Source organism: Talpa europaea (assembly GCF_964194135.1).
Source record: "Talpa europaea genome assembly, chromosome: 11".
NCBI classification, from domain to species: domain Eukaryota; kingdom Metazoa; phylum Chordata; class Mammalia; order Eulipotyphla; family Talpidae; genus Talpa; species Talpa europaea.
This window is the reverse complement of record NC_140078.1, coordinates 87,359,987-87,385,573: the sequence shown is the minus strand read 5'-3', so window position 1 is coordinate 87,385,573 and position 25,587 is coordinate 87,359,987. Positions and strand designations below refer to the sequence as shown.

Below are 25,587 nucleotides of genomic sequence, written 5' to 3'. Positions count from 1 at the left end.
AGGAAAACTGAAGCTGGATGTAACAAAGCCTTGAATTTCTGATGTTTGCTTTCCTGGAATACCACCCAATTTCTTGCTTTTCCTTCCCATTCACTGTAGCTGACAGCTTCCCCCCCCCTTCTTTTCTTGTCTTCTGTGTTTGTCTGCCCTGTTCTACTTATTGGGTGCTTGTCCCTGACTCTGAAGTACCAAATCACATGGCTCTCCTGTATATGTCAGAAGTTGGCAGAGAGCACTTGTTCTCCTGTTGATGGCTAAGACTCCCAGAGTGCTCTTGAGATACATGAATCACGTTGGGCTCTCACAAGCACCGCTGACCCCTCTGCCTGGAGAGCAGAGGCAGAGTGGAGAGAGAAGCGGACAGAGCAGATGGTTGAACTGGTGGAAAGGCTCAAGCTTTTTAATCCTCCGCCTTCTAAAATGTCATTTATCTGAAGATGTCCTTGCATTCTACTTAAAGAAAAAAAATAGTGATCACCTGCTGAAGATGTGAATGTCTAACTTGAAGGATTATAATGCAGACGATGACTTGGTATTACATCTCTCATTTTTAGTACATTTTGTTATTTGGGTCAATGAGAATTATCCATCATTTAAAATTGTCATCGTTGATTTGATTCGCTTTTTTCTCCTTATGAAGAGCATGAGTTAATAGTCTGCCCCTTTGCTGACATAAAATATTGTTTTAAAAATGACTTTAACTTGTCTAAATCTTAGGGACATGTTTAATAAATTGTGGTATATCTATAAGTAAGAATAATTTATGGCCAATAAAAGTCAGGATTCAGAATATTTAATGACAAGGGAAAATATTCATGATATATTATTAAGCATTAAAAGCTTTAAAGTGGTGCTCTATATCTAGCATGATTCCACTTTTATAAAAAAATAGATATGCACTGAAAAAGGGCTGAAATATAACATAGATTTAAAACTACTTGTCCTTGGAGGATGGAACTAAAAATCATTTTTTTTAAACAATTATTTTTACTGAGCTTTTGGGAAATTTCCACTTTTTTTTCTACAATGAACGTGGAAGAATGAATAACTTGTTAGTAAAATTATTTCGATTTTTTTTTTGCCTTCCTGGGTATGAAACTCAATTAGAACAGAGAAATTTCAGTGCAATCACCAAATTTCTGTTAACATTTTTCTGATGTAACCAGGGAGCTGGGGAAGTCCGGCCTCATTTCTCCCATCAAATCCCAGTGAGAGGTCCCTGATTGACATCATGGGCAAATATTCAAGTATGGAGGGCTGACTGTCTGGGGTCAGCAGGGATGACTAGATTCAGCAATATGGGTGCATGGATCAGTCTAGGCTGCATCCTTGTGGGATTGGTGGGGATCCCCAGGCTCCTGGAGAGAAGTTCAGGGGGTGTGAGAGGACTGAGTAGAGAAGCCTTGCAGGAAATTAGAAGAGGATCAGGGTCCTGGTCAAACAGAGTGGGATTCTCAGACAGGCTCAAGTCCCAGAGGGATGTGTTACCATATAGAGTGATTAAGAAGAAAATGCCTTTGGCAATTAAGATGAAGCTTCAATCAAGAATGAAGACTCTTAGGTGGCTTCCCCAGGTGCAGTTAAGGAAGGGAAGAAAAATGCACATTACCCAAGTGTCCACTAGGTGGCAGACCCTTTCCTATACTAAGAATAAGAATATTCTCAGGCACTTCCAGATAATCAAGTCTTCAAAATCGTCAGGAAGGGGGAGGTAGAGGAATCAAAACAGGGGAGAGAAGAGCACAAGGGACTATGGTGATGGTTCATGGGTGAACCGGTGGTGGGAATTTTATGGGGAATACACTTAAAAGGACAAAGTATGCAAGTATACATTGTGAAAAAAGGAGGTGGGCAGGAGGAGTATGTGGTCCTGGTGGCTGAGCAATCAGTTCAAATGGTGACAAACTCTAGGGGGTGTAATATGGAGATATAAAGTGTGTTGGGGAGGTCACTTGCCACCATTTGGTGTTAGAGCAGATTTGAATGGTGGGCTCTGCAGCAGAATGTAAGTTCTAGTCTGTATAGTTAAATGTGTTACTAATCAAATTGCTTAGAATGCTTATAGCAGGTATATGCAGAATAATGTGAAGTCTGTTTGCAGGCCAAAATGAAAAACAAAACTGTTGATACCTAGCAAAAATAAACCTAAAGAAAAAAATCAAGAATACTGTAAAACATAAATCAGTGATTCTCCAACTATTTGACATGAAGGACCATTTGAGAATAAAAAAAGATCCGGTCCATCCTATCCCAATACATAGTTCTACTGCATAAGACTTTTATCTAGCTCTGTCCACACATGACTGACCAGGTAAGTTTGACAATACCCAGCCAGTTTATATACTATTCAGCAAGATGAAGTCACTGATCACACGTTTGAATGTCAGTGGTAATATCAATTGCACTGAAAGTTTCTAGAGTATACTCCCAGTTTCTGTACTGGCTTCAATAGAGTATTAAAAGTAATCATTTGCAGAAGTGTACTCATTCACAAACCACACGCAGGGCTGCGCTGGGCCAGACTGGCTCCTTTACTGATTTTTGGAGATGGCTTACTGAGCAACTTCAAAATGTATGTTCTTTTGGGCCCTGTGCTATAGATCCTTCATTTTTTGTATCCCTCAGGGACATTGGCATCTTACCCATCCCATTTTGAGTCCTTGAAATGGGGTTACTTGGATGTTCTTTTGGCGCTGCCGCTATTTATTCATGCTGGGATGTCAAGGACACTGTCTTGAATAGTGCAGACACTCAATAAACATGGAGGGATGAATACATGGAATTATAATCCAGGACTGAGATATAAAACATGCTTGGGGCGAGTCAGTGAGGAAATAAATGTGCAGCATAGGTACACATAAAAACAGAATTCTCTTCACAGTGACTATATAGAGCTAGCACACACGCAGAGCAGAGAACCAACTGGGAAAAGAAAAGAGCAACTAATTGCATTGCTTCCCTCCTCCACGGTGCCTGAATAAATGCAGGTGTCCACCAGAATGCAGTTTATAGGTTCTTGGGTCATGACAATGTAGACTTTCTGGTGGCATTTTTATGCTGAACCAAGACTTTGTCTCATATCAATGCCAAGGTGAACACTTGTAGTTACTCTGGAAATACAGGAGAGTTTACTTTAGTTATTTTCTTTTAAATGCTGAATACTTGAGGAAGAACTTTTGTATTTTCTCAATAAGTGATTTTCTGACTTTCAACAAAAGAGAATAGAATGCAAGGAGAATGGATTCTCAACTGTAACATCCCTGAAATGCCATGTCCCATACACTCATCTGTCCTTACCAGGCACACAGTGCACTCCAAGGAATTTATGTGATTTAATGGTGCATAGTTAATAACAATGACCATAGCAATAATGATAGCTGCTATATAGAGAACACTATATGAAAGCTACCATGATAAATACTCAAACAAATTATTTTATTTCAATCTATCAACAATCACATATGATTCTTCAAGGACAGAATGTGGAGGGCTAGAAGTCTAGCCCAAATATATCAGACTGAAAAATTTATACTTTGGAACAACTAGCCTATTGTCAGGTATTGGATCCAAATAGAGACCCTATTTTTTGCTTTTAAGGTGAATCAACAAACTAAAAAGTGTATAATGTTGGGAGCTTTATATGTGCCCAAGGCCAAGATTTCTCATAAATGATAGACACACAGATAGGCTATATAAATGAATAAATAGGTGAGTGAATGAGTGAACACTGTTACCGATGGTGAATGAATCAAATAGTTTGTGATGCTCTTAAATCATGAGGATGCTATAGTTTCCCATTGGCATTTGACTATAAATCAAGGACTGACAAAGTTTTGATTCCAGCTCATGAAATTTGAACATACAACTGGTTACAAATGCTGAGTGAATCTCAATTGTATTATATCAAACATAGCTGTCCTCTACTGCCACTCCTTCAAAAAAAACTTTTGTTCTTTTTCTAAATGTCCCTGTCAAATTCTCAAATCTCTAAATAGTAAAGATGAGAGACAGCTCACAGTTTCCCAAAGAGAATATGTACAATTTTGACTACACTCACATCAGCACTCACAACACAATTTTACTATTATTTTCAGATAATCCTGCATTCAATGAAAACATTCTGCATACTCAACTTCCCAGGTCAAGTGATTTCAGAAAAGGTGAAGGACCAGCAGTTTTTGAGAGTGATAAATAGACTCATGTGATTAAGTTCAAGTTAGAACAGTTCGCAAAAGCCCTTCATGGCTCATATATGGGAGTCCGTATAAACATTCACTGATAATTCTTGGAATGTGATTATCAGATATACAATTCAAAATATACAATTCAAAACTTTATCATAAGTCAAAAATCCTAGAGAGGAACCAAAAAGACCTTTTTAAAAATCATCATGTCAAATTGGAAAGGAATGGGAAATTAGGTGAACTTGAACATGTAAAGACACAAATTGATTTCTTGGGCATTTAAAGACACACATTGATTAAAGAAGCAAAGATTTTGGGGAACCCTAAGACAATAAAGCGATCAGCACAAAGACATCTGTCAGGGTGGAGGTGACCTGAGGCGAAGACCAGTTAAATCTAATGCAATCAGGAACTTAAGGCCAGTTTAACTTATTTTTTAATGAGGTGACAATTTCTAACACGATAATCTCACCTTTTAGGATGATGACACAGGATTTAAGGAGCAAAAGAAAACAACTTAAAACCTTTCTTTTGAGCATGAATTGTCAGTTTAGGTTAGATTTTAAGATCCCATCAGGGGAAAGAAATGCACACACGAACACACACACACGCACAGACATTTCTAAGCAAGTTGTTATATAATGGTAGCAAAGCCGGTTTCCATTCAGATTCAAAAATAGAATTAAAGCCAAATCTAATAACCTTTCTGCTAATTAGAGACATAAAAATGTCCTTGTGGCCCTCTACAACATGAAACTGAAATCAGCTACCTTCCTTTGGAACCCTCTTATTTATTTATGTTTAAAAGAAGATTAGGGGGAGAAAGAAACCTCATAACAGAACAGAGGAAATGCATGGCACGCTCCACCGTAGTGAATGGAGGCTGAGCACACAGTTCTAACAAGGGATTCTTTTCCTTGCTGAGATACTGATATGGTCTACTAAATAGCGGGTTACCTTTACATTTCTTCTCTTCTGTTTGGAAGGTCTGGGCACTTGGGATGCTCTGATCGTTCACATCGTCATGGTCCAGATGGAATATCGAGCTAGTCCAAGTGGCCTGGATGAGATGTGGCGACGACTGTTCATTTTTCAAGGTGCTGCGCCTCTCCGCATGGCTCTTCCTGTGCAGACAGGCTTCAGACATCCCTACTAGCTTCCAGTTGTGCTCTTGGTCTGGACAGTGCTTCGGTTTGTCCCAGGCTGGAAGGCCATTTTCTGGAGGGTTGAAAAACATGAGATGACGAGCTGTTGGCATTGTCAAGATTTTGTGGAGATGCAGAGTTTTGGAAGGCAAGTTGTTTCTCAATTCTTTTGGGCTGACAGTATTCACATGCACCTCCACTTGACGGCAATGATAAGATGCAGAATTTGTCAGCCTTGGGCATTTAGCCACCACAGTTGGATCGCCTGTCGGAGCAATCAACACATTTCCCCTTATTTTTAGTGTCTAGAAAGACATTAGTTCCTCCATGGGAAGGCTGTACTTTTGCCACTCCTGCCTCCACAGCAATGGCCCAAGAACCAGTTGACACCAATTTATGTGAGTGCTTAGATGACCACTTGAGGTCTCAAGGGTCAGGGCTGACCGTGATCACTTTTCAAATCCTGAGGGCATAAAACATCCAGGATTCAACCTTGTGTGACTTGGATTTTATCACAGGCTGACCTGAGGGGCACCCTGTTACTTAAGTGGGACATGCTTGCAGGGATCTACGGGGAGTGACAACTCTGTTCCTACCCTCCTTCTACCCCCGACGGCCCCAAAGTAAAGATCAGATTGTCAAATGGAGATTTTGTAAATGGTTTCAATGTTGTCTCCAACTGGCGATGTCGTAAGAGAAGGCAATCACTTAGTGCTTTGGTCGTGGGGATAACGAAAAGACCTGTGAGAAAGAGTCCCAAATCTCTTTGATTAAAGTACAGGCAATTAATTGTTTACATATGTTGTTTTCTATGTAATTTATAGGGACTTAAAGGTTTGCTCTCTAGAAAGTGGGAAAAAAATGGAAAAGTGTAATGAAAACCTCTTCACAGGAAACTTCTCTGATGGGAAATATTACCTCCTTGACTATTTTTATTGTGCATGGATGTAGAACATAAAAATGAGCATGCTAACATACATATGTATACATTGTTTATGCATATACATTAAAAAATCCATCTGGTTTTCCTTTTTTTCCAGAAATTCCTAGGTACTGTGCGTCAAAATGGGAAAACATACAGTATTGATAAAGTTCTACTTTTAAAGTGACCACATACAGGAACTAAAGTTGTAAATAAATTTCCTTTCTTTCTGAAATTCCCAAAAGACCATAGAATCTGTATTGGAGAGACAAATCCATCCTGATCGGCACACAGCCCTGGAATTTAAAACTCTTTTCTATACATATAAAATGGATTTTCAATTATATATCACAAGGGTTAAACCTGCTTTGGGTTTTTATAAGCACCCAGTCTACAGCTACTACGGGTCTTCCATTAATGTTGGTGAAGATGGTTTCTCTAAAAGTGTAATGTGCTCTCAGGCACTGCTGGAAGTTGCAGCGAGACTTCAGGTTACTCTGTGAAAGTGCCGATACAATTTTTACTTCAGAAGGCTGAGCAACTACAACAATGGAGTAATGACCAACACATGATTTCTTCGTCACCATAAATGGAAATGCTGTGGCTTAAAATATCCTAATTTGGGGCCTCTCTGGTGGCGCAAGGGGTTAAGACGCAACCTACAAAACAATCCGCAGCTACTGCAGCACAAGTTCGATCCCTGGCCAGGAAGCAACACACAAGGCACTGCAGACCTCTCCTGACTCGCCCACTGCTCTCCTCAGCAGTGTATTTCAGTCAATCTGCTATTCTGTTCCCCACTCTGTCTCTGGTGGATCCTCCCACCCCCCCACGCCTCTGGCCTGTACCCTAGTTCTTGTATGCACAAATAAATAAATATTTAAAAATTAAGATATCTTAATTTGACCAGGAAGCAATAATCCCCTTAAAAATATCATACAACATGGTAACTTGGATGTTACATTTGATCTTAGTCAGAGAGGAGTTCTGAAAATTCACTCTATGCTAAAGACTGTGCTAGGCATTTAATGAGTCAGTTAAATACACGTGGGTTTTTCCTCCTTAGAGTTTGTATAGCATTATTCAATGGTTGGTGAATCCATAAGTTCTGACCATGGTAATTACAAATGCAATTACAGGCACTCATTCTCATTATACAAAAAAGAAAACAAAATAAGAGAAAACAACAGATTAAGACCTTGGGAGATTGTATTGCATTTCAAACCTATCTATATAGAATCCATTCAAGCACCTATGATCCATTAAGGCGCAAGGTTTTTATGAGCTAAATATAAAGACATTGAATGCAAGAGTTAATTCTGGCCCAGAAGAGATTCATTTTCTCTTTAGATCCATTCTCACCTATGTTTCTATGATGTCTGTCTATTTTATTTTAAGGGACTCAATCCTCAGCAAATTGCATCCTATAGAACTCCATTTTAAGGAATGTTAAAGTTATCACACTATTTTGTAATGTTGCCAATACTTGAGTTTTCTGCAGAAATCCTTATATTTGGTATTATTCCCCTGGAAGAACAGAAATGAAGAAATAGAGCCAAACTGGGCAGTCACTGCTCTTGAGGGCAGGGAGCTTGTGAACAATGCTTGGATCAGAGGTGCTGAAAGACCTCGACCTCAGTGGGACATTCCTCCTTATAATTCGGCCTATTGAATCTTCCTATGTCCCCTGGGCCAGCAAGAGGGGGTTTCTTCTAAGTGAAGAGTTTATGTTTGGGGTGAGGCAGGGGATAAGATTGCCTTCCATTTTCTTAAGAACAGAAGCTGAGATGTTTTGGGAAAAGGGTTTCGTTCACGAGAGGCATTTACAAGCTCAAAATTACTGTCTGTAATTACATTCACCATAATGATATTCAGTTGCTTAATTGGTGGGTTTATTGGTTGGAGAGCTGCTGGGAAACTGGGGGACTGAGAGGTTTTGGTTGGGTCATGGGAAAACTCAGCAGAGATTTATTTAAGGATTCTTGATCTTATCCTCCCAAGAACAAGGGGTGGGTGGGGAGAGGCACATATGATTCCTACTCCATTCCCCAGGAGGGGGAAAGGCACTCACTACAACAGGTTTCTTAAATTGTGCTTACTGGGGAGACTGTCACTGATGAACTCCAAGTTCTGCCACGTGTTTGCTTGGTGACAATGCTTGTCATTGATTTCCTGCTATTTCTATGTCAAATGCTCATATCCTTTGGTTACCCCAAAACTCAAGCCAATGAGATATTTCTTTCCAGAGGGATTAACATCTTAAAAGGTTAAGTTATGATTTTGAAACTGGTGAGTGTATCAGAGCCACCCAAGGTATTATTAAAGACACAGAAGACTAGGTTTGTTGCAGTAAGATGGGACTGGGCATTTGCATATTTACTAAATTCTCCAGATAATTCTGATACCTAGTAGAGTTTGAGATCTACAGGGTTAAGAAAAATCTAAGGTAAGAAAATAAATTATCAGTAGCTTTCAGATAAGCATGTAGTCTCCTTCTTAGACTCTGTTGTATTACATAGACTTGGAGTAAATTTGCTATAATTAAAAATGTATCAATTGTTTTAGGGTCTGTTGCATAAAGCATTAAAAGTCAGATGTTAATTGATGTGCTCTTATAGATTGCAGATATGGATATAAGTAAATATTCACTCCAAGAACCTGTTGTTCTGAACATTATCTAGGACACAATGTGTACAGTAGTAGAAATAGTATTTTTTTAAAGGGGATTCTAGAAATGATCATATCTTGCTATTCACACGAAATATGAATTCTTTGCTCTTTACTGGATCCCAGCTAACATCTTGCTGTTACTATTTCGTATTTCGAAACCAAGATAATTGACAATGTCAGCAACGATACAAGTTAACAAATAGAATCAAAGAGAATAACTAGAGAAAGTCTTGCGAATTATTACTAAAACAAGTAGGCACATACTGGCCTGTGTGTCTCACAGAATTGAGATTTGAATGATTTAGTTCATATTAGCTGACCATATATAATTCTGGTGACTTTGAATGACACAGCATCTAAAGGAACATACATAAATCTTATGAACATAACTACCTATATCCTATCTCAGGAAATTTCACTAAAGATGATAGATAATAAATTTGTCCATCAAAAAGGAGAATTAAGTGAAAACATTCAAATATCTCAGGACACAAAAGCAAGCTGATACCTTAGTAAAGCACTAAGGCAAAGGAAATAGGGTCACGACAGTGTGGTGAGGAAGGGAAGGCTGAGTAGGCTGGGATTTCATGGCATTTGTTAAAGAGTATTTAATTTGCATTACAAAGCCATCAATATTAGCCACTGACACCCCAAACTATATTTTATATTAGGGCAATGTATATTTAAGATACTTTGCAAACCCAGAGAGTATATAGAATTATCACAGTATAGCACCAGGTTACTAATTATGGCCCCTTTAACTTCCACTTTAGTTTTTTACTTTAATCCATAAGTTTTATTAGCTGAATTCTCAGACTATGAACACATCACCTGATTTTATTTGGGGAGTGATGTGGAACCAAAGACTATTATTGGGCTGTGCATTTACTGTGGGTCGGGTGCTGAGCTAGAGATTTTATTCTTATGAGCATCCTGGGGATTGGATCATTGACATACTGCTTGATAGGAGAAGCACTTAATCTGCAATTTCCCTCCTTGTCTGTTGTTGACAGACATGTTTCCATTTTTGCCTTAGTTTGATGAGTAACCATTGACCTATTAATAGCTTCAGTTTCATTAGGACTTTGAAAGTTCTGTATAAACAGTGCTCATTGTCTTATTCAATTTTATATTCATAACTGGCCTTTCTGCTTTCACTCAGTCACCTATAATCTACTTCCCATAGAGTAGCCAGAGTGAGATTTTAAAAACATACATCAGAGCACATATCTCTGCCTAAAATCTTCTTGATCGATTGATGTTCCCATCATTTTGGAGAAAAATCCTAAGGCCTTACTGTAGCCCAAGTGTGTCCCTGGGTTTGTCTCATCCCTCTTATTCCTTGAGCCATGTCCCTTGCTTTCTGTCCCGTTTCCAGATAGGCTTCGTCTAACATGGGAAGCTCATTCTCATGCACTCTCTTTGTTTCAATCCTTATATTAAACATCTCCTAATGTACTAAGAGCAATCACCAGAAGCCTGTTCTTTGTCCCCTTTTACAAGAAGGTTGGATTTCCCACCTTTAAGAACCTATCATGATTGTATTTCTCAATGAAGATAACTGAAAGTGAAAAACCCACTGAGCATTTACTAATTGAAAGTGGACCCCTGATATGGCCCTGATGTAGGCTCTGTTTTAATGGAAGGAGGAGGCTGGAAGACTGGAGTGACAGAATCTCAATATTATTTGGAAGTAATAGAACATAATATAGACAGAAATACCTCTGAAGCTGACAGGGCATCTACAGACTATTTCTATTCAGGGATTTCTTTCACGCAATCATAAATGCATGACACAGCACAGTGTAGATGTGTCATATGCACAAGAAGCTAGATGCCTCCATTCCTCCCAGTGCCCAGACTGGATAAATCAATCATTTTTACTTTGGTGTTTGCATTCCATGAAACATTTTGCCGAAGCCACAGGTTTTGCTCATTGTTTGCTTCCCAAAGTTTTGCTGGGGAGCTCCAGGACAGACATAGGAGTACAGCATTTGCAGGACCTCCAAAACACAACGTATTCCCTTTAGTAACATCTGGGTTGGGGTGGGCCAGTTGCCAGAAGACAGGATGCTGGCTTGTGTCCCACAATCTTTGGATCCCTTTAGGGTGACTTTGCTTGGCCTGGGAATCTTGGAGGGGTCTGGAGCTGCAGTATTTGCCACTTACTTCCATTTATGGCCTCAGTAGGTGACACTTCCCCAGTGGAAGTCACGAGATCTATCAATCTGTAATATCTTGGCAAGGGAGGAGATTTCTCCAAAATAGGGAAAAGTCAAATTGCTGACTATTTTAAAAGGAAATTCACTGTCACTACTTTCAAGAATGGCAAGGGCACAGCTCTACGACTTTTCTGAGGAGGCTCACTAGTAAACCTGAATGAAAATGCCTCCCAGTATTGGTGTGGGGTTGATGTGCGTCAACGTAGAACAATTTCCAGCACTGAGCAGAAACAGAATAAGTGCTCAAAGTGTTTCCTTCATATTTCACTAGTAAGAATGACAGAGGTTAAGTCTACAATGCTGGGGGTGTGGGCGGGTGGGGAGGGTCTGTAGAATCTCATGCTCCCCTCTGCCCACCATGGCTTATACAAACATTTTGAACTGGCCAGCTCAGTTTGAGTTAGAGTCATACTACTTTTCTTTACTATTTCAGTCTGTGGTGAGAGGCTCATCCTTTTTGAAAAACATTCATTATTTATTCTAATAACAGGCTATCCCTCATTGTTTCTGAGCTCTTATTGGGGGTTTATTTGTATTCCCATATGAAGACTTGCATGACTCTTGAGATTATGACCAGATCTACATTGGTTTTCTCACAATTTAAACCTGCAGAATGGACTGGAATGTCCTGGTCATTATCAGATGCATCGGGCTTGGGTCACAATGGCGGAGGAGGCCTTTTAAAGGAATAGAAGCCACTGACTTCTTGGAGGATGAGAACGGAAGGAAACCATAGTTATTGTTATGTACAAGATACTTTACATGAATATAATAATAATAATAATAATAATAATAATAACAACATCTAAATGTCCCTGAGCACTTACTATATGCCAGGTTACTAGCCCAGGCTCCATAAATAAAAAATACTTTCAGCACCTACTATGTTCCAGGTAGCATCCTAAGGGTTTTTCACATATTATCTAACCTATCTCACATACAAATACCAAAAAAATATATTATTTCTGTTATTTTTAAATCAATGATGAAATGAGAGAGAAGGAAGTTATTGATTCCTGTGTTTCTATTTAGAATGAGTTACAATGCACAGAAACTACTCTTTTACCTGTTTGGAATTTTGAGTTCCTGCATCTCTGGGACCACAGGATGTAGCAGGGGACTCACCCACTGATGAATGCTCATGGCCTTGAGTGGAACTGAATTAAAGTCACCAATTCTCTCCATCTCTGTCCTTCTCCCCGATAGTTGGGGGTGGGGGAGGGGATTGGAATCAGTGAGAGAACCCTTCTCCTTTCTGTGATTGTTCTGTCCTCCTCTGGTCAGTTAGTGTGCCCTTTCTCATTATCTTTTAATGCTCCCCACACTGTTTCTCCAAACCTTCTCTCCTGTCACTCCTGGCATCAACTGCTATGTCCCTGGCTATTCAGTATCTGGAGCTGTGGTCTCTAAAGAAACTCCATGCTAGGATTTGAGAAGAAAATTGGGAACTTTTATTTGAAAATTTAAAAAGAAATTAAGTTTCATTAACATTGTCTTCATGCATGTATTGGATGAATGGAGGAATAGAACAATAAAGGAGTGTAAAGTACTCAAACCTCCAATCAGGTTGGATTCATCTCTGGAGAATGACCCTGCTGCTTCACTCCTGAGACTTTATAACACTCACTTTCTGTCTAGTTAGACAAAATGTGTCCCCAGAGATATCTTCTTGTAGGGTAGGCTGCCTTCCATTGCTGTGTAGTTTTGGTTTTCTTTTACTGAGCATCTGTCTATTAATTGTCTCTTTTGTTGAGACTGGCTTTCTCTGCCCTGTTTCCACGTGAAATCAAGTTTGCTATCACAAAGTGTTTCTCTTATTTCACTGGCAGGGATTCTCAGTCCATTAACTGAGGGAACTACCAAGAGGAAAACAAATCGTTTCCTTATCTGGCTGTTTTCACTTCTCCAGTTTTCCTGTATGTTCCATTAGGCACTTTCCATCCAAATGAAAAATGACCATATATGTATAGAAACCTCCAGTAATTAGTCTGAAACTAGAAACTACAGTGGTGATCTCTTGATAATAAGTTAAAACTATTGAAAAGTTTGAAAAGTGTGTGTTTGGAATCATTAAGTGGAATGGACATTCATCCATTTGAAAGTTTAGCTTGAAAGAATGTTAAAAAGAAAACACCAACCAGGAGCAAAGACTATGGTGGAAACTCCATGAAAACATGGTGGTGACCAGTTGCGTGAACAATGTCTTACAATTATTTAACCTCACAGGAACGAGCTGCCTGTCTGATCACTGACTAGAGGCCCCAAAGGCTGGTACTGTACTTTCCAGAAGACACAATGGAATCCTCCCCAGGAACAGCCACTTGGTTTTCCATAATTCATACTGGATTTAATCAGAGGATCCTCAGGTTGCATGACTCAAACTTTGAGGTAATTACTCTAAAGGCCCCAGAGATTCCATTTAGGATATTAGAAAAGCTACAGCTGTTGCAAAAACATTCCTATTAAAGAGCCACAAATGCATATAAAAGGGAACAGATGTTTACTGCCAGGATTAAATTTCTCTGTATGAAAGTTCACATCAGAATGTTTACTCTTGTTGCCTGTCTGAGCTCACATTTTGGAGAAAAAAAGCAACACATAGGTAGTTTATAAAATCAACCCATTTTATGTTCCCAAACTTGAAATACCCATTCCCAAAGTAGGAAATACATGCAAACCTTTACGAACTCTGGAAACTAAGGTAGGGCATAGTTGGTAGATTGAGACAAACTCTGAGATCAATAACTTCTTAAATAAAAGACAAAAGGTGGTTTGGGCAATCAGATTAACTTTATACAAGCTGGAGACTCCTTACTTGGAGGCAAAACACACATTCTTTCAATAAATGACACTCAGGGGTTAACAAAATGGACAAAAATATATGCTGGTGTTAATAGAGTAACATATAAGACTACAGGCTGCCCATTCTGGGTTTTCATAGACTATAACTGTCATTTTCCATATTTTTATCTGAACATAAGTAAGCAGGATCAATGCAGATATTTCTTTCAGTTAGGGGGGAAAGCATTTAAATTTGGAGTGTTTGGTTTTCTTTTTGTTCAATTTCTGTCACTTATGTACACCTTCCTTACTCTGTGTTACGACAACAGACATGATTTTTTAAATAGGGGAGGAATGTTTGAGAGTAAGCACTTGGAGATGTTTCAGGCCTTCAGAATACTACTAAAGTTACCAAAAAAGCATATTTTACTATTGGGGTGTAATGGTATGACAGTTGCCTGCAGGTTAAGCACAGTTCCCCTAGGCTGGTTTGGCTGAACACCTGCACCTCACAATTCCTGCCCCATGGCAGAAATAGAAAAATTAAATTGTTTTCTATCTGTGTGTCTTATGGAAGTTAATTTAGCATTGAAGATGGGTCAAACTGCTGGCTGCAATCAGTTTTATGATGTTTTTAGAGTTCAGGAAAATAAAGAGAAGTGTTGCTTATGTCTTTTTCATACCTTTCTGCTTTCATTTGAAGTGTTTTAATTGTTTAAAATTGAGTTGGAGGGGCTGTGGCTGCAGGGGAAGGCAGTGAGTCACTCTCCAACATGCTTGTCCCCAGTAAGAGTCAGGTGTGACCCCAAGCTCCAGTCCATCCTCCCTCAAGTGGTTTGTGAATGTATGAGGCCTGTGACTCTGACTTAGGGACCTATAGCATCAGCATCACGTGGGAGCTTATCAGAAATGTGGTATTTGGATCCAGAATTGATGCATTAGAAGCTGCATTTTATTAAGATCCTCATGGAATTCACCACTGATGCTTGAGACACTTCTACTCCATAGGAATTAGACAGAATTTGTTAAATGTGGTTTTTAATATTTATGGAGGTAAAAATTTCCTATTTGGGAATCAGAAGGGAAAGTGGCATCTGATAAATTGTTGGTTAAGGGAATTAAAAGGAAGTGCTTTTAATGTCTTTCCTAAATGATTAACTGGTAAATTTGGAAAAAAATGAAAAATGATGTAAAAATGATTATAACTTTTATAATAACTCTGTGAGATAGAATTGTTATCCCCACTTTTTGGATGAGGAACTGGAGCACAGAGAGGTCAACAACCTGCTTCAGGTGACACAGTGAGTGAACGACAGAGTCAGGATCCAAACCCCAGTTGGTCAGCCGACCATGTCACACCTCTACATCTTTATGGAGAGTCACACCAAACAGCTTAGATGCTCACCACAGGCAAAAGATCGAAAAGACATCAGTATAAAGAAACTAAAACCCAGGGAGGTCACATTTTTGCTCAATCACCCAGATGGAGGAAGGGTTACAATGAGGTCTTCTGAGTCTTCATCTTGTGATCTTTTAATAGAAAACATGTTTTTGGTATACACCAAGGATTTATTGCTCAATCTCAATAGTTTTGAATTCTGACATTTTCACTCTATACCTCAAATATTAAGAGCTATTTTTCTAATTAGACCCTTTTTTTTTCTTCCACTAAACTCACCAAACAAGAGACAGCTGTACACACAGTGATTCTATTTCTCACATTGGCTGTTGATGATGATTTTTCAAAAAGTTAGAGTTTATGGTGGTATGGGCTCTGCTCCAAGCAGCCAAGAACTTAGAGGGGAAAACAGACAAAAAACAAAACTTCCAAGGTAAGGACGAATTGATTGACTTCTTGCCTGCTCATCTGGAAGGTTAAAAGGCCATGAAACAAGTGAGAACTGATGAAGGATCATTTCATTTTGAGTCTAAGATATTGAAAGCCAACAATTACTGAGGGCCTACTATGTGCCAGCATTGGTGCATACTGTGTTTTATTTACTCATTACAACACCACCATGAAGGAGTGCTGCTATTAACTCCATTTCACAGGTAAGGAAACCTTGGCTGAGAGCTAGATGATGCCCAAAGTGGCAGAAAGTAAAATGAGTAGCTGTTCTCATAACCCTGTGCTACATTTTGTAGGAGAGGCAATAGTAGCCCAGAGAAGTAAATCATTTGCTTATGCTCAAATCCAGTCAGAGGGCCATGCTGTGCCCAGAATCTTCCTTCAAATGGGCCAACCTGGCAAATGGTAATTGCCGTGGAATTACAATGCACCATTTCTTAGCAGGAATGTTACTTAGAGAGAGGTTCACCTATTCCCTTAGGAACCATGGCTGCAGGAAGTAAAATCTCTCCTCAAAAAAGAATGCCATCAAAAGGCAAACTTCTTGCAGCAACATGGATGGAGCTAGAAGGGATCATGCTTAGCGAGATAAGTCAGAAAGAAAAAGAAAAATACCGGCTGGTCTCACTCATAGCCGGAATTTAGAAAACCTAAATAAGGGATCAGGAAAAAGACTAATTAATGCAAACTAAAAATCAAAATCAAGGGCCTCCCCTGGTGGCGCAGCAGTTGAGAGCTGGGCTGCGAAGCTGCCTGCAGCCTCTGCAGCGCCGGTTCAATCCCCAGCCACCGGCGAGGGTCCCACATGGTGCGCAGACCTCTCCTGCCGCGCTTCTGACTGTACCCAGTGCTTGTATAAATAAATAAATAAATCTTAAAAAAAAGTATGTATTAAAAAAAATCAAAATCAACAAGCAATTATAAACCAGAGACACACTATGGGGTGGGGGGTGGGGCGGCAGGGAGAGGAAGGATTAGGGTCAAAATAAGTGGGGGGGGTGCAATTGTATGGGGAATATAACCAAAATGAAAAAGCATACATTGAGCAAAAATGAAAAATGATGTAAGAATTATATAAAACAAAATATTAAAAAAACAACAAAAATTAAACTTCTTTAGATATATAGGAAAGAGAATCATGTCCAAATGAACAGACTTGTCTGTTTTGCCCATGGAACAATACTGTTTGAGAACATAGATGCTCGAGAACTTAAAAGGCATGCTTTGTTTAAAAGAAAAAGAGTCACAGCTTAAGATTCAAATATTTCCAGCTTTATGAAAGTCTAGCCTGAGGTAATTTCTGACCAAATAACAACCCAAAGAAGAAAGAATATTGTACTGTTAGCAATTAATCTGCTTGTCTGGCATATGTCTCCAGCTGACAGCTTCTGCAGAGAGAACAGAACCACCAAAATGGCGGTGCCAAAGTGCTGTCTAGCCTAAACATGGCACGTCCCTCATGTAAACTCACTGTTGTGTTTATTTAGGATAATGTGACAGGTTAAGTGCAAGGTGTTGCAAAATCATGCGATCTTGCTATCCCAAGCAGAATGGGCTGTTTACTTCCTGGGCTGCTTTGTCTCTATCTGCCTTAATTCTAGGGGAACTTTTGCCTGGAAAGACAAGAAAAGGAGGAGGGAAGAGGGAAGCTGCCAAAGTGAGGAAGATGCTCTGGTAGGGGAATCCCAGCCCTGCTCATTATTTCCATATGAGAGTTCTTCATTGGACCCAAACATGGGATACAAATATCTAAGGTCAACATAGGTGCCTCCAGTTTGATGGTTCTTGCCCATGTTTTTTGTCTCCTAGGGGATAGCTGGCAATTTCTAGAGGCAGTTTTGGTGGCCACAACTTAGGGGTGTATATGTGTATATGCAGTATTGACATATAGTGGGTACAATTCAAGGGTGTGACTATGAACAGGATAACTCCCCCCAATATAGAATTTTCCACCCCTAATGTCACTACTGCTTGAAGTCAGGAAACCCTGCCATAGGCAAAAATGAGGGAGTGGATTTCTCTTGGCCCCTTCCTCAAAGCGCTCTTACTCTGATCTCCGGCACTGGAGTAACTGTATCATTTGCTCCCCACCAATCAGTGTGGCTGACTCCAGGAACGACAGTCTGATTGAATCAATACACACTAAGGTGAATAACGACAGATCCAATGCTGGCAGGAATATCTGTATTTTACGTGACTCACTAATCTAATCTAAACTCACCACTAATGTTTGAAATTTTAGCCAGGGTGCCATGATAATGTGGACATTTATTTTTAGTAGATGGTGAAAGTCACAAAGCATTGCTCATCTTTTAAATTCATAATGCATATAAGCAAATCTGTGAAATGGTTCCATTGGGATATAATCATTGGGATATAATGCCAAGTGATTATTTACACTGGATATTGATTACAAATGCTTTCCAGCAAGGGAAGAAACACTATAGGAAACTTCCTGTGCCCCTATCAGACCTCATTTATTTTTTCTTTACTGCTAATGTTGATATGTAGATTTTGAGATGATAGAATGAATTTGTAAGGTATTTGAAATGTCCTGTCACCATAAGTCCCAGACAGTCTTCTTTCTGAACTGCTTAGGACCTATATTTGGATGGCATGCTGTGTAGGCTTTTATTTAAAGCAAGTGAAGCAGACACAACACAAGCAAAGTAATTAGCAGTAGAGATGAGCTTCAGAGTCAATTCTCCTCCTTTAAAGACTTAGAAAGGGAAGGGTTTGCTCTTCTTTATGTCAGTGGATAATGCTGACACAGTGATCCTACCTCGGGTAGCCCACACTGGGTGACTTCATGAATCATTTGAACTTGCTCTTCACTTTACCCTTGCTCTTCCGACCGTCACCAGGGCTGTGTATGGCAGCTGGATTGACATCCATCTGTGCCCAGTTTCAGAGGGAAATGAACTAGTTCAATAGGTCAGTGTATAGTAGATTCTGAGTTGTAAAATTCAGGGAATAGTTGGGGCTAACGGGGATATATTGCTCATGTTTAGAAAACACCACATGTTTAGAAAAGGAAATCACAATCCAAGAAGGTGCCTGGCTTGATCAAGGCTATTTGGATAGTTACAAGCAAAATTAAGACTCAATTTCTACATGTGCCAATCCCTGTGTGAAGTCAAAGGCTCCCAATCAGCAGCTTCCCTCATGCTACAGGATAGCTGAGAGAATCCTGGTAGAAGGCAGGTAGTTTTTAGCCAGGTGAAGTCACTCCTTATTTTCAGACTCAGCAGCTCTGAGATTAAGGTGGCTGCTTATAATTTGGGATGGAACAATATTGGATGGGAGCATTTAGATGATTCCTTGTGCCAGGATAACTGGCCTGCTTTCTAAGCCAGTACATGCTTGATGGTATTCTGTAGGGAGGTAAACAATTCTGGCCATGTGGTAGGATGTGAACAATTAAGTGGAGGGCAGTGATGGAAAGTTACAAGCATGCCAGTAGAGTAGACCCTTAGCCAGAAAGAGAGAGAGGTGGAGAAGATTGATTAGAAAGCATGTTTGGTGAAATTATCATTAGACTGGTCCAGCCTCTTCCAGATCCAGGAGCCCCCCATTCTGACCAATTTAATTCTTGTCCTCTTGGCCAGTGCCTGTGGAGATCAAAGGCCTTTCTTCAACCTACTTGTGGCACATGGAAAAATTATTAAGAAGCCTTGGGGTTTGACAGTATCAGGCAACACAGCATATTCTTAAACTTGGACATTTGGAACCTTGCAGAGACCTCTATTAATTAAATGTGCTACCAATTATGGAGTTTAAAAGAGAAAAAGTCAACCATGAATACAACTATCTGTGCCCAAAAATAGAGATTAGGCTAATCGTAGGCCTGGTAAAATTCCCTGAGTTCTTCTAAGAGAGGAGACTGGGTAAAAGCCACAGCAATGGAGTTTAAGGAACTCTTATCTAGAAGAAGGGACCAATATAGTCAGCTGTGTTGGGGAGACAGCTAGCAGCAAAAGGATCCAAAAGCTGGAAGAGCCAGCTTTGGGTCAGACCTTTGACTCTACTTCTTGAATGGTGCAGTGGATTGTTCAGGGAAGCTGAACAATATTTGGCATTTGATTATGGAATTATGTTAGATTCAACTTGTCACCTGTTTCAAGTAAGAGATGGCTGTGTTGGACCAGGTGGTGTCTGAGATTCCTTTTTATTCTTAACCTTTGTTAAGTATTTTTTAAGTGTTAAAAAACATGTAGTGAGGTGTTTAGAAACTGATTTTTTGACTGTGAGCTCCTCAAAGATAAGGATTATGTCTCAATTATGTTTATACGCCTAGAATCTAATATCTTTCATGCTCTAATAATGCTAAATTTAATTAAAATTTTCTGTTGAAAAAACCTCAGAATTTACTAATGTTCTGATTTATCCCAATGATTTCTTGATCTAATTTGGAGTACAGTATCAAATGATTGAAATTTTCATGAATATTTTCATTATGCATTACTGAGTATGATAGGCTATTTTATATTCATTTACATAGCCTTAATATTTGAAGAATGATTTCATAATGCTGAAAGACTTTTTTTTGATTAAAGGTAGTGCCAGCAGTAATTGGTATTCTGATGGCTTCATTTATAGTTCTATTTAGCTAAATAATACCGTATAATTCCCACTTAGAGTTGAAAAAATTAGAGTACAGAATACGCAGAATTTTCTCATGCAAATGTCTCTAAATTTGAATGAAATACATAAAAATAGTATCAGGGGATACTATGAACAGTTAAAAAAATTTGAAAGGCCCCAAGGGAAATTACACAACGTTATGACGCAGTCTGTGAAAAATATATGGAAGGTTTTTCATTTTTGAAAAATACGCAAATATTTCTCTATACAATCATAAAGTATGGAAATATTGATCATTTCATCCTGTTCATCAAAATACCAGATTATTTATATCTTTGATTACTATAGGCAAGTGGTTTTATTACTTAGTAAACACATTTTTCCAGGAAAAACATTTTAAAGCATGGGTTAAAGGGAGGGTAGGAGAAAAACAACAATGGTAAGCAGAACTTGACATTGCACAAGTAGAATGAAGGTAGTTATGGGAAACTAGGGCCTTTTTAAAAACTTCTTATTGGTAGCAGCAGGGAGCTGTGTCTCCCCCACCATCCCCTTTTCTGCTAGCACCTCCTACCTGGTGATTATATTGCTCTGTGTCCTCCATCCTGGTGAATGTGGGCATCTAGGAAGACCCTGTGTGGTTCCTTTGCTTGACTGGCATAGGAACTTGTGCTTATTAAAAAAGGAAGTAATATGAATACTAGCAAATGTTTTAAGTAGCTTTATTTTATCAGGGATTGGGTAAAAAGGATTAGTTGAATGGTGAAGGATGGAATCTATATTTTTCTGGTGGTTAGGATAATGTGGTATATACAGATGCTGATTTTTAATGCTATACACATTTTTAAAGTATGTTAAATATTTTTAAACCTATATCATTCTTTAAACCAAGGTAACTTCAATAAAATCTAAAACAAGTTCCTATTTCCTTTTGCATGAATTTGTCTTTAAATGTTATATGTAGACTACGACTTCAATTCAAACTGTCTTTCCATAAAATAATAAGGAATAACAAAGATATTTCTTGTCTCTTACATTTTAGAAAAACAAAAGGCCTTAAGCTATACAAAAAATTCTTCAGGAAATCCTAAACAGGTGCCAAATTTGAATGTGACATTAAATAGGAAACATGAATTATGGAAATCAGCTAACCTAAGCCATCAGAATTAAAGCTCACCTGAAAACAAACTCCTTAAGAACATCACACATTCATTTATTTCTGTTTTTTCCCCCCACTGTTGTTCAGTAATTCTAGGACTGTTTTCTCACAATTGAATTAAGAGTCAGTGAGAGTCTACTATATGACAGGTACCCCGTCAAAATAGTTGTTTCTGTTATGTCCCAATGTGCCACACCCTGTGTGAAATGATTTATATAAATCTTACACCCTGAGACTTAAAAGAGGATGCAAATGCCAAGACAGATAAGATATGAGCCTGGGACTTTTTGGTTCAGGGTGAGGGCAGGTGGTGGTGGCATATAAAACTAACTCTTGGTCACTGCATACAGCAATGACAAAAAAAAATTCATTGGGAACTAATGCAAATTATCTGAAGACCATTGCGTGCAAACAGTGGGGCAGCAACTGAAAACTCCTGTTATATCCTTGCAAACATCCCTCCCCTGGTTCCAAGGAGACAATAACAGTGCCCGGAGAAAGAAAAATGCTCACAATAGGAAATTAAATGAACAAGCATGTCACAAAGAAGAGATGCAGGGTAAATAACCAAATGAGGAATATGTTATTCATATGCATCAATTCCTAACAGTGTGGTTTCAAACGTCAGGGGCCCAGTTTCTATGAAAACATTTTTGCTAACTATGTCCTATACCATCCACTAATCTCACCAAGCCAGGTTCAGTGCAGACATGGTAGAGCCTTTTTTCTGCCTCTTCAGGAACATTGGGGTGGATTTGAGACCTTAGTTTCCTTCTCAGTCAAGGCCAAAAACCACTAACCTGGTATTTAAATTTTTAGGTGTTTATACCTTAGAACAAACTCCCCTATTCTGTGAATCACAGTTTCATGCAAAACAGAGCTTATTATAATGCCATAAACATTAGCAGAATTCCCCTCAGATTACTTAGGAAGTAGTGCTTAATTCCAGCCTAATAAAATATCATATTAAGGTACTTTCATACTTTCTCTTTTTAAGGCTCTGTATTTCTCAATGAGTGATTTCATATCGTCCTAATATCCAATTAGGTGAAATAAAGCAACGAGGAAATTTTGGCAAGACCTGACTCCATTACAGCTGATATTAAATAACTCCAGAAAATAACAATTTTCCATTTGGGCTGATGCAAAATACGTAAATTTAATAAGCACTGTGGCTGAAGGAGCTTGCATACCAACAAAGTGACTCTTTAATCTGAAAACGCTGGTCTGGTCGGTTTTAGGAAAATAGATTCAATGTTGTTACTCCTGTTCATTTAAAAAATGGCTTTCTTTTGATAAAGCTTAATTGATTTCCTGTATTGCATTAACAGTAATATTTCTTATTATGTTTTTCAAAGAAGAAAATATGCACATTTGCCCTTTAAATTATGCTCCTAAAGCAAGCACTTAGCTTTGATGGCTTACAAGTATATTATGGTCTCTCTTTAGATTTCTTAAAATAAACATGGAGCCCTAGATGATAGCAAATGAGAGAGGGAAAAGGGACACTGTCTTATTTCATCCACAAACAAGGGAATCTAAAGTAAGGATTTTCTCAGCTGAGCCTATTAATATGCGCTGAGCACACGCAAGTATGGAGTAGATTTCTTTTGAAAATAGAATTAATGTTAGTTTCTCCATTATGAAGCAAATGCTGGGAAGCAAAAATTCTTCTACTAGGAGGCATCTGAGGTCCCAGCACATTCTTCAAGGTCTCCTTTGGGGTTCCACAGGATGGGTTGAGGGCTGGCTCAGTCTGGTACTGTCCTGGAGTGAGCCAAGAACCTAGGTTCAGCCCTGGAGTTAAGCCAACTAGGCCTTGCAGACTCTTCTCAAAGCAAGATGGTTTGGAACCTTGGACTCTATTACAGTGGTCAACAAGCTACAGTGCTTGAGCTGAAGCTGGCCCATTGTTTGCTTTGTCAATAAAGTTTTAATGAAACACCGTCAAATGCATACATGTAGAACATGGTTTTTCATGCTAAATGGCAGAGCTGAGTAGTCCGCAAAGCCTGAGATATCTACTGATCCTTTACCAAAAAAAAGTGGTTGACTCCTGCTCTATGGAAATCTGGCATGAATGGTCACTTCTATGCTCTATCTAGAACCAAATCCATAGCAAGCAAAACCCCACTGTTGCATTCCTACTTTCATACCAAGTTTTGCCATATTCATGTGGCTCAGGAGGGTATGTTCTTTCATACCCAAATTATCATGGAGTATAGAGGCAAAACCAATAGCATGGGATCCCACATTATCCTTCATCAGAGAGGGACACTTGTCCTAGGTTTGCAGTATGGTTATCTGCTGTCTGACATTCTCTGTGCTCACACACACCTGCAGCTGCAAAGATATGCCATCACACCTCTGGATGAGATTCTCATCTCTGGTTGAGATTCCCACTCATAAACACGGAGGCTATAGCTAAGGTAGAACTATCCAAATTTCCCACAAAATGGGCAGTTTTATGCCATAGGTATGAGATTTACATGGGGAAGAATTTTGGCTGAGGTGGCAGTGAAACAGAAATGGGAGTGGGACCTATACTTGAGGAATAAGATAAGGAAGAGAATATGGGATGTAATTCTAAAGCCCTCGCTTCTTATAGGTGAGACTCACTCTGGTTTGCCCTTTCCGGTTTTGCTGCATGAGGAGCCCAAGCACAGGTGGGTAGAGTGGCAGGGCAGTGATTCTGAGAGATGTAATGTTATGGTCACTGAGTTCTAAATGTTCTGGAGGGCTGAGTGGCAACTTTCAGTGGCTTCAATATGCTTAGATCTACTGGGAAAGGGTTCTTGCTCTATACATTTAGTTTATCACTAGGTAAGGAGGTTACTAATGGATCATCAAAGGTCAGGCTGTACCCAAGACTGGCAGAAGTCTATGGGTATCTGCCCTATTGCCATAGTAACCAAAGGACAGTGACGGGCCTGGCGCTTGGCTGGAAGGTAGAGGGCTAAAGTTGTCAACTGACAGTCATGGGTTGATTCCAGTCAGCAGACATATTTGGACTGGCCCTTGAGACCTTAATATTCCTGTAAATTAACAGGAATATCAAAGTAAATGCTAACATTTACAAATATGGACATTTCATTTAAAATCTGGATTTCCAACTTGCATATTCGAATGTTGTCAGTGATTGACTAGAGTGGAGGAATGGTTTCTTCTCTTCAGACAGAACCTAGTTCTCCAGTTTTGTTTATTGCTTTTCCTTACTCCCAACCTGCTTTGCAACCACTGCTCAGTGAATTGCAGAAGGAATTCGTGCTAATGCAACCTCAGTTTCCTCGGGGGTCATCTGTCTCTCCTTTTTCTCTTGTTAAGAGTTTCTCCAGCTCACATTACCTTTTATGATCTGACTCTACTGCCAAATGGACTAAACAGCCCACTTTTGGGAAGATGCCCTGACTTGATGGTCTCTAAGTATGCAGAGTTGTTTATTACATTGTTCAGAATGTCATGTAAACAGCATCAAGGATGGTCTTAGGATGGCTAAAAACTAGCCTTTCACTGAAATGGTCATTTTCTCTGTATCATGTTTGTGATGATGATCATCTCAGAGTTTCTGAAGTCAGGAACATTTTCAAGGATGTATTCACAGTGTGTATTTGCATTAATGACACTTGTTGGTTTGGAAATAATTTTAAGATTCTCAGGTCTTTTAGGAACCCTGTATTTCTCTTTAAGTGGAACAAAATTGGAGACACACAAAGAAAATTAAAAAAATATATAGATACCTGTCATACTGTTGGGAGTCATAGGTTAGTAATCATTCTGGACCCTTTTTTTCACTGACATCTCCTACAAAGAAAAAAAGACAAGAAAAAAATGCCACAGGTTATGATTGGCATTTCTATAACGTTTTTGTTCCAAATGATATCACAAACATTCATTAGTGTGGGGAAATTGAAGCATAGGGGGGTTATGTGATAAGTGTAAGTTTATAAGACCTTTTATCTCAGGGTTCCTTCTATCAATATGCCTTTACAATAATATTTTATTCAATATCACACATCTATTTTCTATTTGTCCATCTCAAGTGTAAAGAAAACTACCAGTACAGTGACTTGC

General features: G+C 39.0%; 1 protein-coding gene across 2 annotated transcripts in view; it reads right to left on the bottom strand.

Moving 5' to 3' along the window:
• THRB (thyroid hormone receptor beta) overlaps positions 1 to 25,275 on the bottom strand; it is a gene marked incomplete at both ends in the record, with an annotated part of 85,695 nt that extends 60,420 nt beyond the window's left edge. For both annotated transcript variants that reach the window (XM_084247415.1, XM_084247416.1), the window contains 2 exons: positions 5,142 to 5,402; positions 25,254 to 25,275. In XM_084247415.1, the coding sequence (XP_084103541.1) occupies positions 5,142 to 5,402; positions 25,254 to 25,275 (283 nt within the window). The remainder of the gene's footprint in view (positions 1 to 5,141; positions 5,403 to 25,253) is intronic.
• Between the last annotated feature and the right edge of the window lie 312 nt (positions 25,276 to 25,587).